The 13984-nt window shown below is 60.9% G+C and overlaps 1 protein-coding gene across 2 annotated transcripts in view; it reads left to right on the forward strand.

The window, feature by feature from the left end:
- The window catches only part of ZBTB46 (zinc finger and BTB domain containing 46), a 60713-nt gene extending 46839 nt beyond the window's left edge, over nt 1-13874 (forward strand). Inside the window, exons 4-5 of one of the 2 annotated variants that reach the window (XM_059133991.1) lie at nt 6593-6768; nt 10478-13874. In XM_059133991.1, the coding sequence (XP_058989974.1) occupies nt 6593-6768; nt 10478-10852 (551 nt within the window). In that variant the 3' untranslated portion in view covers nt 10853-13874. Of the gene's footprint in view, nt 1-6592; nt 6769-7561; nt 10100-10477 lie in introns of those variants that run through there. The other variant, XM_059133992.1, reaches the window with a different exon arrangement.
- The last annotated feature ends 110 nt before the right edge of the window (nt 13875-13984 follow it).

The raw sequence follows: 13984 nt of genomic DNA on the forward strand, positions 1-13984 counted from the left end.
ATCAAACAACATACTTTTAAGTAATGCTCGAGTCCAAGAAGTCACAGCGGAGATGGCAGAATACTTTGCACTGAGTGGTGTGACGAGAGAGCCCATCGGGACCCGCAGGACGCAGGAGAAACGGGCCGGGGGCCTTGTGCCCGGAGCTGCACGTAGTCTAATTTTGGGTCAAGGAATGAGAAAAGGGAGAGCGAATTAAACCCAGAGTAAGCGGGAGTGCACGCAAGAGGACACGTCAGCGAAGCGGAGGCAGATGCGGTAGAACAGGGAAGGCAGCCGTGCAGGTCAGTGAAAGTCACAAGTCCCTGTCAGGCGTGAGCAGCACGAACGGAAGACTGTGCCGATTCTACATAGAAGGTGTGAAATAGAGATCACCCCTGAGACCCTACAGGTATCAGAGCAAGAATAAGAAAAGACTGTGAACAATTTAGATCAACGCATTTGACAAGCTGGGGGAAATGGGCCAATTCCTTAAAACACTGTCGGACTGGGAGCTGAAGGGGGTGTAAGACAGCATGTAGGGCTCCCCCGGGAGCCCTTGGGACTGACTGTGGCCTCCTCGGGACCAAAGGGACCACTCGGCTGGTCCAGAGCAAGCAGGCTTAGGGTGGCTTAGCGCTCCAAGGCGCAGGGACCACCCGGGGTTGTCTGGCGCTGGGGTGAGTAAGGCGACGTGATAGTGGGTGCCTGTGAAAGGCACACAGTTCTCTTGGAAATGGCCAACCCTGCAAGGGGCGGTCCCAGGGCCCCAATGTGCAAGCATCTGGATGCTTGAGGAAAGGCGTGGCTGTCACAGGCAGCCCGGATGAGGATGAGGCTGTCCACCGAGTGGTGGAACCACCAGGGAGCAACCGCAGGCACAGTCCGCACAGACCACATGGTCTGACCCCTGGCCTGGGCAGAGGTGCCTCGGCCGTGCCCCGAGGCCGGACAGTCTTTTCAGTACGTGATCCTGAGTGCTCCGGATGTTGAAAAAAACAAATCTTGACTTCCAACTCACCCCAAGCACAAAGATTAATTTGGGATGCATCAGAAAGTGTATGGTTTCAGAGAGACGACCGAGGACAATAGCTTCATGATCACGGTGGTTTGCAAGAAGCTCATAAAAAGCACTTGTCTAAGTGGACATGGTGAAAATCACGAATTTTTCCACTAAAGATGCTGTTCAGAGAGTAAAAGGACCAGAGGCTGGAGAACATGTTTGCATAAATGTATCTGACAAAAGATTCATACTCAGAATACATAAAACTTTAAAGACATCTAAGAAAGAGGCAGCTTAGTTATCAAGGAAGAGACCTGAGCGAGCTCGTGCCCAGTGGGCGTGGTGCCTTCCGTGGGTGGGACATGCAGACAACAGCCTCGCGGTACGCGTCAGGCCGGAGGACAGAGACCCACAGACTGCCCGAGCCAGGCCTCTGCAAAGACACAGCCCCTGGGATGCTCGTGCGCTGCTGGAGGGGACGTAGACTGATGCGGCCACGCGAAACACTGCCTGGCCCCATTGCTGAAACAGAACGTGCAAGTTCCCTGTGGACCGGACGGTCCGTTCTTAGGTGTATGCCCAAGAGCAATGAGAGCCTGTTCGGCAGAAGACGTGTCTGGGAGCCATCTGAGCACCATGGTCCGTGAGGTCGGGTGGCCCTCGGCGCCCGTGGCGGGGTGGGGGGGTTGGTGTTGTACCATGGAATGCAGCACAGCAGCAAGCGGGAGCAAGCCACTGCTCCAGACAGCCGCGCAGTGGCTTTCGCTGACTCTGCTAGTGAATAAGGCAGAACCTGAGTGTGTGATCCCGCAAATGCGGGGTCCCAAAGCGGATGTCTGGCGTGCGTAAGTCAGCTGTATGCACTTCCTGTAGGGTTTGAAAACCTTTCAAAAGTAGTTTGGACACATTAGAGCTTCGCTATGTTCTAAGACAAAATAATTGGCCGCTTATAAGTTAATAAACTTATTATTGGAAAAACAAAGTGGGGTTCCTGTTTGGACCTGTTTTTGAAATGCACTTGAAGTGCAGTGCTTGGAAATTACAGTCAGAAGCCGAGTGAACATGCGGTGGTCGTGAGGGAAGACCCGTGTGCCCTTCTGGAGAAGCCGCCTCGTGCAGCCGTCTGCATCGCCAGCGGTTCCCTGGAGGCTTTGAGGTGATCATGAAATGGTGTTTGCTTATCCGGCGCGTCCGACCCTCCTGCGGGGCTGCAAGGGGTGGGGGCGGGGGCAGGGGTGGGGGCCAAGGACAGGCGGCGGCGGCCCCGCAGGCTTCCTACAGATGCATTTTTTCAACGCTGGATCAGGTGTCACCGGGCTCCTTGCTCTGCAGAGTCCACTGCGGCATCGGAACCTGCTTCTTGGCCATAAGCTTCCTGTGCACGCCGGAGCGCTCGGTCTCAGGGAGGGCTTCTGGTTTGGACAGAGCGGCCGCGAGCGTCTGCTTCGGTTGGATGGATTTGTGCTTTTCCATCATTTCAGTGACGCTGTCACTGTTGACCTTCTCAGGCTCTCTCAGCGTTTATGAGAAGAAAACCGTGTGCTGTGGCAAGTTTTCCGAACACACAGAGACTGTAAGTCACAGGTTCTGGAAGTGTCAGGTTCTTTCCAAGAAGAAGTTGTTTTGATCATGACAGCCAAGGAACATTCCCTTACTGCTCACGGTGCTGTTCGTTCCCGGAGGTGGTGGAATGGTGTCCCCCACGCCAGAGCTGCGTCCACGTCCTAATCCCCGGAACCTGTGGATGTGACCCTATGTGGATAGAAGGATCTTCGCAGATAGAACTACATCTTGGAATATCCAAGTTGGACCTAAATCCAATGACAAGTGTCCTTATAAGAGACAGAAGAGGAGGGACCCAGACATGGAGAAGCCACATGAAGGAGGCGGAGACAGGAAGATGTGGCCACAAGTCCAGCACTCCTGGACCCTCAGGAGCTAGAAGGGGCCGGAAGGACCCTCCCTGGAGCCTCGGGAGGGGGCACAGCCCTGCGACACCTGGGTCCCAGACTCTGGCTCCCCGGCTGCGGATGGGTAGCTCTGTGGTGCCTTCGACCGCCCCGTTCCTGCTGTTCTGGTGGAGGCAGGAAACGAACATAGTAAGAAAAAGCCAACATCGTCCTCTTTGCTTCAGAAAGTGTGTGTTTTTAGTGCCTGGAGCCCCGCGCAGGCTCTTCCCAGCCAGGGAGGGTCCCTAACAAACAGCCACACTCACGCCTGTGCATTCTCCGTTGTTTTTCTAGGGAAAAAAATGCAGCACTTCTGCACAGAAATCAATTCTTTTTCACGTGTAAGTCCAAGTTGCTAAATACAGAAGGCTAGAATACATAATAGGGCATTTTAACTTGCGTGTTTATAGAAGCAGAACAGAGGCCATGAACAAATATTCTCAGAAAAGGTTGCTTTAAATAAAATGAGGCAAGAGTTCACTTCCTCTTCTCTCCATCCCAGAGTGGGTGGTGCCTTTGCTTTATTTGGTGTAAGATGAAAAGTGGGATCACGGTGCCTTGGAGAACCCCTGGGGAGGACCGGAGGCGCAGAGCCGAGGGGACGACCCCGGCAGGCCTGGTCTGCGGGCCGGCCCGGCTGCATCGAGTGTGCGGGCTGCGAGGCTTCCCTGACTCGGTCCCGCTGTGGGGGTGCAGGAGCCCTGCTCCGGGGGCCACAGCCTGAGCTCCCCCTGGCTCGAGGCCCTCCCTTAGGAAGGGCAGCTCCCTTCTGGCTGCACGGACACCCCAGAAACTCCTGCAGCTCTCTCCTCCAGCCCGGAGGCCAGGCTGGCAGAGCGCGTACGGTGACAGCGGGCACCGATGTCCGGCACACCCGCACGGCTTCCCTGCACCTCGGCCGAGGGCAGCAGACAGGACGGCCGCGCGGGGACAGGTGGCGGCAGCTCGGCCCGTGCCTCTTCTCAGGCTGTGCGTGCAGGAGGCAAGGCACCCCCATCGGGGAGCTCACGGACTCGTGCACGGGGGCCGAGCGGCGGGCGCGGCGTGGACATCCAGCAGGAAGGTCTCCGCTGGGTCAGTGAGGGCCCCAGACCCGTGCAGGCCGCCGCTGAAATGGTGGCGTGGACAGCCGGCCACCGCGTGTTAGCGGAATAGTGGCCTGCGTGACTGTATGTCACCGTTCCAGTCTGCGATCTAGAACCTGTTTGTGCGTAGAGAGGAGAGTCGAGGTCAGACGCTGAGCTGTCAGCTGAGGTGGTCCTCGTGGCTGGGACGCGGGGTGCACGCGGGCTGCCACGTGCCTTCTGTGCTCCCTGCGGCCTTCTGGTTTTGCTGTCTTCCCCGAGGCACGGCTGCGGTGTCCGTCCCGCCCCCGGCTCCCGCCACACGCACGCACACGCGCCCCTGTGCCAGCAAGCACATGGACAGAACTTCTGATTGGGAGCAAATGCTCTACTGCCTTGGCCAGGACAGATTTCCGAGAGAGGTGTTGGGGGGATGCAGCGTCCCTCTTACGGGCATGGAGACCACGGGGCGAGCGGGCGGCCAGGCTCCAGGCAGTGGCATCGGTTGTGAGCTGTGATCAAGTCCACACAGCCTAGTGCTGGGGCCGTGGGGGCCTGAGGATGCCTAGAGGTCAGTCACCCTGGAAGGCTGTGCTGGGAGGACCGACTCTCACACCAGGGCCTGGAGCTCTAGGCACACAGTGGGACAGGCTCGCACCACTGCCCGTGGGAACAAAAGAAATCTGGGTTGCTTGCATGTTTAGATGCCCTTTAAGGGTTCATGCAAGAAATACTTTATTTATTTATTTATTTATTTATTTTAGATTATTATTATTATTATTTTTTAATTTGATAGAGACCACAAGCAGGCAAAGAGGCAGACAGACAGAGAGGAGGAAGCAGGCTCCCCGCTGAGCAGAGAGCCCGATGCGGGGCTCGATCCCAGGACCCTGGGATCATGACCTGAGCTGAAGGCAGAGGCTTTAACCCACTGAGTCACCAGGCGCCCCAAGAAATACTTGAAAAAAAAAGTTGGAGACTGCTCTCTGGGGCGTCCAGCTGGCTCAGTCGTGAAGTGTGCGACTCTTGATCTCAGGGTTGTGAGTTCGAGCCTCACGTTGAGCATAAAGCAGAGAGAGCAACACAGCGTTTCCACACACTGAAGCAGGCGTGTGTTAGGGCAGAGGTGCAGCGGTGAGGGCCAGCTCGGCACAGGGAGCCCAGGAGCCAGTGTGGTTCCTGCCACTCTGCACCTGTCGTTTCCGTGCTGACATGCCCATGGCTGGGCCTGAACAGCAGAATGGGTCTCGGGGCCGTGGGCATGGCTCACAGAGATGGCAGGGAGGGCCCCTGCTACTGGGCGGCATGGTGGGCGGCCCACGGTTGTGGGGACAGGTGGTCATCCTTCCAGTAGGCTGGCTGCTTCCCTCCTGCAAGAGGGACCCAGGCTCTGAGTCACCTTAGCTTCGCTGGGTCCCGCTGTCTTGGGCTGTGTCACTCTGGGGCATTTGTTTTCTTATCTGCTGCCTGGGCACCTCCTGGGGCAGTGGTGACTGTGGCCAGGGCCTGCCACACTTGGACATTTGGTAGGGTTCGGAGGACCCAGTGGACGACCACCGGGCTGACGGTGTCCGCACCCCTCCTGGGGTTCATTCCAGCAGCCTGCCTTTGGCCTTGGCCAGTGTTTGTGACTGTGGGGACCTTTGGCCTGTGTTTGGGGTGCTGGTGCCATGTCCAGCTGGCCAGGTGCCGTCCGGGCTGTAGAGCGTGAGGGCCCTGGGGAAATGCGTCTGGACAAGTGTCCACGGCCGGGCTCCTTGTGTGCCAAGAAGTGAGATCCCAGGCCCTGGCCACTCTCAGCGATCCTGGTGAAGTCTGGGACGATTGCTTCCAGTCCTCAAGGTTAATGGGGTTACTGGGTGGAGGCTCTGCGTGTTCCAGAGGGGCTAACTGTGGTGTCTGGGTGTGCCCATCGCCGAGGGCACCACTCAGGATAAGCTGCCCCGTGCTTGGTGGGGCGCTGCACAGTGGGTCTGATGCATGGGACCCCAGACCCCATGATCCCCACCAGGAGATGCCCTGGAGTGTGAGGCAAGGTGCCTCTGAAGGGTGGCCACGTCCTGGTGTGGGATGCGGCCGCTGCCGTGCACTTGAGCAGGTCACAGGATGACCCCTCTGGGGCCCGTGGCATCGCTTCCTGAAATGCAGGCAGAACGGGCAAGAGGAGTCACACCCGGGACAGAGGCCACTCAGCGGTCCTGCTGCACATTGGGGGCTGACCCGAGCCTCTCCCTCGGCTGTGCCCCCAGCTGCTTAGACGGCACCTTCCCTCTGGACATTAAAAGTGCCTCTGGCCTGCGGGTGCCTGGAGGGGCCAGCTCTGCCCGGTGGCTCCTGGCCCCCAGTGGCCCGTGGGCTTGAGCGGAGCCGCAGGCTGGGGCCCAGACTCCGGCTTCACGTGTCGTCACACTGTCATTCTCCGTTCCGACAGCGTGTGCGGCGCTCACGGGGTCTCGGACGCTCACGGCCCTGTGGCCGGCAGCGCTGGAAGCGGCGGCCTCCAACCTTCGGTGGGACGCGTGGGCCTCATGGGGGCGTCCGGGCGGGCTTGGCGGGGGCGGGCGGCTCACTGAGTTCGCGGGTCTGCTGTCTTTCAGTGAACGAGTTCACGGTGATCAGAAAGAAGTTCAAGTGTCCCTACTGCAGCTTCTCGGCCATGCACCAGTGCATCCTCAAGCGGCACATGCGCTCTCACACCGGGGAGCGGCCCTACCCCTGCGAGATCTGCGGCAAGAAGTTCACGCGGCGTGAGCACATGAAGCGGCACACGCTGGTGAGTGGGGGCGGGGGGTCAGCATGGGGTCAGCGTGGGTCGTCGCAGGGTCGGCACGGGGTCGCATGGGTCATCACAGAGTCGGCATAGGGTCAGCGTGGTCGTCACAGGGTCGGCACGGGGTCGCATGGGTCATCACAGAGTCGGCATAGGGTGAGCATAGGTTGTCACGGGGTTGGCATGGGTCAGCATGGGTCATCAGGGGGTCAGCATGGGGTGTATGGGGCATCACCAGGTCTGCATGGGGTTAGCATGGGTTGTCATAAGGTCACCACGGGGTCGGGATGGGGTCAGTGTGGGTCGTCACAAGGTTGCATGGGGTTGGCATGGTGTCATCGAGGGGTCAATGTGGGTCATCACAGGGTCAACACAGGGTCAGCATGGGGCCAGCATGGGTCGTCACAGGGTCAGCATGGGGTGGACCTGGGGTCAGCATGGGTCACCATAGGGTCACACAGGGTAGGCCTGGGGTCAGCGTGGATTGTCATGGGTCAGCGTGGGGTCAGTGTGGGTCATCACATGGTCATCATGGGTCAGCGTGGGTTGTCATGGGGTCGGCATGGGTCAGCATGGGTCATCACAGTGTCATCATGGAGTCAGCATGGGGTCGCATGGGCTGTCACAGGGTCAGCATGGGGCTGGCATGATGGTCAGTGGAGGGTAATTAGCATGGGGTCCTCATGGGGTCAGCTGGGCCCACTCTGTGCCGGGCTGAGAGGTCCAGAAAGCTGGGGTGATGATGTGGGCTGCCCAGAAGGCCATGGGAAGCCCTAAAGCAGGTTCTGCTCTGCAGGGGGAAGGCCAGTTGAGTAGGTGGAGCCGTGTTGACCCCCACCCTTCCTGAGAAGCTCCACCCACTGAGACTTGGGGCAGAAAGCAGGTGGGCCACAGCACCCCCAGCCCCAGAGCTCGGCCTGGCTTTGGCAAGCTCCAACCAGGCCTTGGCAAGTGCTTCCTCCCCTGCCAGGACCCCTGCCCTGGGCCCCTCGTGTCCCACCATGTCACTTCCTCCAGTGCCCCGGCTCCAAGTCATGGTGGGACGCCCTGGCTCCCCCATGGCCTTGTAAGTGTTGGGTTGCCTGGCAGTGGCGGGCACCCAGCCGGCAGGTGCTGAATGGTTGCATGTGCTCGGTCAAGGAGTGACAGAAGGTCGTCCTTGAAACACGGAGGCAGATTTGCCAAAACACCCAGGACAAGGGAGCCTTGGGCAGGCGAGATGAACTGTGGGAGCGACGGCTGGACCACAAGGTTGTGCACAGTGTCATCTTCTTGAGACACGCACTCAAGGCGGGGTTCGGGGCTGAGGGTGGGGCCAGCTGGAGCTTGCAGGACTGACGCGGTGGAGGCGGCCCTGGGGGCAGATGCCCAGAGCCCTCAGCCTGTGCCACAGGGGCCGGGAGAGGGCATCGGGGTGATGTCATGAGTCTGGGAATCTGCACGGTGTCAGGAGTCGTCCTCAGGGCACAGACTTGGCTGACCCTGCAGCATGCTGAGAAGCCCCAGGAGGTGTGGGAGGGCTGTGTGGGCTGTGGTGAGGGTGACCCAGGGGTGCCCTAGCGCAAGGGCAGCAGGTGGCTGGGGGAGGGCCGGGTGACACCCTCAGGCCTGGCTGCTGATGAGGGGAGCTGCGTGGACGAGTGGGGTCTTTGCCTGTGTGTGTCCATCTGGGGTGCGTGGGGGGCTCTGCCTCACTTTGGGGTCGCATCCAGATTTACTCTGCTTGGATCCCCCCGTTGGCTCTCTGCACGGGGCAACCTTACTAGCCTGTTGTTTCATCTTTCCAGCCCAGTGGGGGCTCTTATTCGGGGGTGAGGACACCCGGGAAGACTCCCGTGAAGTCAGGCAGCAAAGCTGGAGTGCGGACAGTCCCAAGAGGCAGGGGGGCCCAGCCCAGCTGACCGAGGGATGTCCCATGGCCCGGCCTGCGGTGTCCCCCCACCCCCGTCGTGGGGTCCAGCAGCGGGGGAAGCGGTAGCCCCGGCCTGGACGGCAGGTCTGTGAGGCAGTCGCTGCGGCTAACTTGAGGCCGCCGACTGCAGAGCTGGCCTTTCGTCCATGTGGCCCCTCTGCGGAGCCCACCCTGAGAGCCACAGAGGCTCACGTTAGCACGGAAACCTGGGGGGACACACGCGCCGACGCCCACGCTGTCCCACTCGGAGGTGAACGGTGGCTCGCTGGCCACACTCAGGTGCTGGAGGTTGTCGCTCCGCAGGCCGTGACGGCTTCCCTAGCAAAACCACGTCCTCTGTCCGAGGCTCTGTGTGGCCCTTGTCTTTTACCGGGGATGGGGCCAGGTTTCCGTCCTGGGGTCCTGCTTGGGCTTCAGGGAGGAACATAAATCCCTGAAAATGTACTTAAAATGTGTGCAGGTTTGCCTTTTTCTGAGAAGAGGCTCCGTGTCTTCCCCTTTCGTGGTTGGGAGCCCCGACCTCCAGAAGCCGCTGAGCGTCTGCCAGCAGTAGGGGCACTCGGCGTCCCCTCCGGGCAGATGGGCAAACGCCGTCGCGTGCAGTGGGAGGGACTGGGGCGGCGGCGCTGGGAGTCCTCCGGGTGGGGGGGTCTCAGGAGCGGCCTCCCATTGAGGACGAGCCCTGGGTTGCCACGGCGCCCGCAGCCTCCCTCTCTCCTCCACGTGCTTGTCCGAACAGGGGCCCGGCCATCTGGCGCTGGCCGAGGGGCTCCCCACGACGCCTTAGTCGCTCCGGGCCGTCCTGGCACAGCCCCCGACTCCCTCCTTGGGAACCCTGGGTCTTGAGGGGTGTCCGTGGACGCTGCCTCCCCCGGCGCAGCCCGGCCGGCTCTCAGAACAGCTTCTGTCGGGGGAGGGTCGAGGGGGCCCTGGCTGGAAAATAGAACAAACGGAAGAGACAGACGGGAGGGTCCCGGGGACCGCGTCGTGTGAGGCTCCGTTTCTAGATTCAGGACGTGTCGGGGCCCAGCCGGTGGACGCTGGGCGGCTGCGAACCGTGGAGCGATGGTCTCCGTGGGCGGGGACCGTTCGCGGCCGCCTGTGGAGCCCCTGTGCTGGGCGATGAGGAGCCCTCCGGCCAGGACGGGGAAGGGGCCCCTTCCAAGGGCCCAGCCCCCAGGACGGGGACCCGTCGGTGAGGGTGTGTTCCGGGTGTGGGGGAAGACGCGCTCAGCAAACCTTTCCCACCCTGACACCACTCGCTGTGTTCTCATTTACTTCACTGCTCTGGACACCAGAGAACTCCGAAAAATCTGAGGAATTAAAACTGCAGCCTCCTGCTCCCTGCACCGACCACCCGTCCCTCTTCCCCGCGCTGACCGCCCATCCCCCTCACTGACCGCCCATCCCCCTCACTGACCGCCCATCCCCCCTCACTGACCGCCCATCCCCCTGCACTCTGACCACCCCCTCCCCCTTCCCCCATGCTGACTGCCCATCCCCCTCACTGACTGCCCATCCCCCTGCACTGACCACCCCCTCCCCCTTCCCCCTCACTGACCGCCCATCCCCCTCACTGACCGCTCATCCCCCTCACTGACCGCCCATCCCCCCTCACTGACCGCCCATCCCCCTCACTGACCGCCCATCCCCCTCACTGACCGCCCATCCCCCTGCACTCTGACCACCCCCTCCCCCTTCCCCGCGCTGACCACCCATGCCCCCCACTAACCGCCCATCCCCCCACACCAACGCTCCCCCCCCCCCCGCCCCGCGCGCTGACCACCCGCTCCCCCGCAGGTCCACAGCAAGGACAAGAAGTACGTGTGCAAGTTGTGCAGCCGCGTGTTCATGTCAGCCGCCAGCGTGGGCATCAAGCATGGCTCGCGGCGTCACGGCGTCTGTGCTGACTGCGCGGGCCGAGGCGTGGCCGGGCCCCTGGACGGCGGTGGCACCGAGGGCTCCCCCGAGCTGTTCCCTGGCGATGGGCCCTACCTGGAAGACCCGGACGACCCGCGGGGGGAGGGCGAGGAGGAGCTGTGTGAGGACGAAGACGAGGTGGGCCTGGCCCACGAGGACGCGCTGCTGGTGGCCGAGAAGGAGGACGAGGACTCACCGCGGGGACCCGGCAGCCCCCCGGGCGCGCCCGACAAGGACTTCTCCTGGATCTCCTAGGCTGCGGGGCGGGGGCCCTGCCATCCCTCCTGGGGGCGGGGCCGTGGCCGTGCCCCCCTCCACCATGCGTGTGTGTGTGCGTGCACATGTGTGTGCGTGCGTGTGTGTGTGCGTGTGCACGCGTGTTTGCCTAGGGATCTGCTCTCGCCTGGGGCCAGACCACGCTGACCCCTTTGTTCTGCTCCTGCCCCCAGACACACACGGAAGCCCACGGGCTCTGAGGCAGGCATGACCCCAGCGAGTCGGGGCTCCGGGACCGAACAGGACGTTGGGGGGCACAGGGTGGGTTTGAGCAGAGGGAGAGCACACGTTCCCTCGTGTCTGCAGGGACGAAGGGAGGGTCCCCGGCAGGTACGTGTGGCTAGGGCATTAAGGGAGCCCATGTGGCCAGCCGGTTCTTAGGACGCACGATGGCCCGATGACCAGGTCACGGTCGGGACTGGTCGGAGTCCTGAGCGTCGTCCCCGAGGCCACAGGTCCAAGGGACGTTAAGGAAGGTGTTGCATACATCCGATGTCCAGTGCTGGAGCCCCCCCCCCCCCGCTCTGCTCGCCCTTTCTCAGCAGCCTGGTCACTGCCTACGGCCACGGCCACAGCCTTCTGCCGCAGTCGTGGCCATTCCTCGTGGAACTCAGGCTCAGTGTCCAGGAAGCCCTGGGGCCCTCCCGCCTCTGGGCTTTGGTGCTTCCCATCGAACAGCTGCAGAAGCCCCGGCCAGGGCCGAGGTCTCCCAGGTGCTATCTTCCCGTGGAGGCGGCCGGGTGAGGACCGACGTGCCATGCTCCTCTGGTGCAGGGCTCGGAGCTCCCCGCTGCCGGCCACTCAGGTCCCTTCGGGGCGCCCGGGCTCTCCGTTCCGCACTTCCTTGGGGAGCCCGGGGCGGCCTCAGCCCCTCGGCCCCGCCGTCGTGCCCAGGCTGCTCCCGCTCGCCCCCTGCCCCCGGGTGCCCTTGCCTTGTTGCTGCTAACAGTGGGGGTGGGGACTGGACCGCTCGTGCTGCTCACACCTCCCCGCGTGGGTAACCAAACTTTTTAAGTCGTCGGAGACGTATTTGAGGTAGTTGCATACGATTATGTGGTTGGCATTATTTTTCTGGCGTGACGAAGCCTGGCGTTGTCTTACCTTCCGCCTGTCGGTCCGTCCGTCGGCTCTGGAGATGAGCTCACCGCCGCTTCACGACTCCGGTCTTTTCTGAGTGAAAAGCAAGGGCCCCGCTGGGAGGACCGTGCCCTGGGCCGCAGGACCCGCCCTGCTCTGTCCCCTTCCCGCCGGGCCGCCGGGAACCGCACTCTCTACTCAGACATTCCGCCCTGCGCCCGCCCGGCGGAGGCCCCTGCCGAAGACCGTGTTCCTGTTCTCTCAGGCCACGGGCTGTCAGCTGCTATGCAGCTGGCCGCGGAGTCACATCTATTCTTTTTAGGTGGAAACAGGAGAATCCCACGAGTCCCTACCTTGGGTTCCGATGGTGACCTGGAGTGCTTGCCCGGGGCGGCTGCTGGGGAGCCGGGCACCCCGAGATAGAGGGCGCGGATGGGGCCGCCCGCACTCCTGTCCTCCGTGGGGACGTGGGGACGAAGGCCGCCCTTCCTGACACCGAAGTGGCGAGGCCAGTGCAGGGCTCTGGGACATACTTCCCTTGCTGCCTTTCACCAGTGAGGCCCCGGGCTGCACCCCTCATGGGGCCCTCAGAACTATGTACCTCCCCGACTTTCTGACCCTTTTCTAAACAGACCTCCTTTCTTACAAATGTATTTGGAAACCAGACCTTTGCTACCAACAGTGTCTCTGGGTTTTGTACTGGTCCCACCGCTCAGGCCGCCCCGCCCACCCCCGGGCCACCTCTGCCTCGCACTCAGGACATCTCGCTCTGACCCGCCGCTCCCTGCTCCCGACCACCCTTGCTGACGTTTTCGGGGGGTCGCTGTCAGTGCCACAGGGGCATTTTCTTCCTAAAATCAACACTGTACTGGAAAACCGAGGGCCCCACCCCTGCCCACCCAGTCCGCCGGGCGTGCGCTGGGCGGCTGGCCGCCGTCCGTGGAGGTGAACGCGCCCACTCAGGAGGCGTGGAGGGAAAAGGCGTGTGGCGAAGGGTTTTTTTACGTGACTGGTTTTTTTTTTTTAATCAATGTTTAAACCTAATAAATATTTTTTTATGAAGAGGAAAAAATGTGTAGATTACATTTCACGTTTTGTACCTTTTTGTTCGTGTCTGTCTGTATTTTGGTGTTTGCAACACCAAAGTGGAAAATGCAGTGCGTTGAGTGGTGAGTTCTTTGGGGTGGGGGGGGGACAGGGAACCTGTAGGACTTTTGTATCAAGCTCTGGATCCTGACCAGGTTGTATGTTCGGACTCTGGGTTTTGGGAAACAGTCGTAACACTGCCAGGACTGAATAGGGACCTCAACTCGAGACACAGCTACTCCTTCCGACTTTGCACATCTTCCTTTTTAAAAAAGAAACTCTGAGAAAATGCAAAAACTGGAACTTTTTGCAATATGATGAAAGATGATCTTATTTTCGCTCATTCTGTGACGTGTGCGACGCTTAAGAAAGCCATACTTACTGGTCGGTCTTATTTTCTGGGTTCTATACTGTGTTTTGTGTGTGTCCCTTCCAGAACTCCTTGTAGTGAGGGCGCTCTGTGTGCGCTTTTCCTAAATATTTATTTTTCCAACATGCTCTCAACCTGTCAACAAAAGCAAAACCGACAGACAAGGGCAGTGTTTGAAAATTGTGTTCTTCCCCCCTTGGGGACAATCTACATTATACCCCTTTGTAGTGATTACCCTACGCCTGTGTTTGTACTGGAGATGTGTTTATTGTTTGGGAGACGACTCTGTGATCGGTCGGCAGAAAATCAATCGCAGCCGCCATAGTCCGCAGCCGCAGGGCAGGGCGCGGCCCCTTCCGGTCCGCAGCCGCCGCTCCGGGCCTGCCCAGGGCCGTCCTTCCTGTGACGGGTTAGTTCGACCTTCTTGCAAAGCTTCCACTTCCAATAAACTGGGAAACTGCGGCTCGAGCGGAGGCCTCCTGAGTCTTTCATGGCACCCCCTCTTCCTGTGTCAGGGCCTCCTGGGTCTGCCCACCCACCACCCCTGCCTTTGGCAGGGTCTCGGTTCCCCCCCGCCA

Source organism: Mustela lutreola, chromosome 9 (genome assembly GCF_030435805.1).
Source record: "Mustela lutreola isolate mMusLut2 chromosome 9, mMusLut2.pri, whole genome shotgun sequence".
Classification (NCBI taxonomy): Eukaryota; Metazoa; Chordata; class Mammalia; order Carnivora; family Mustelidae; genus Mustela; species Mustela lutreola.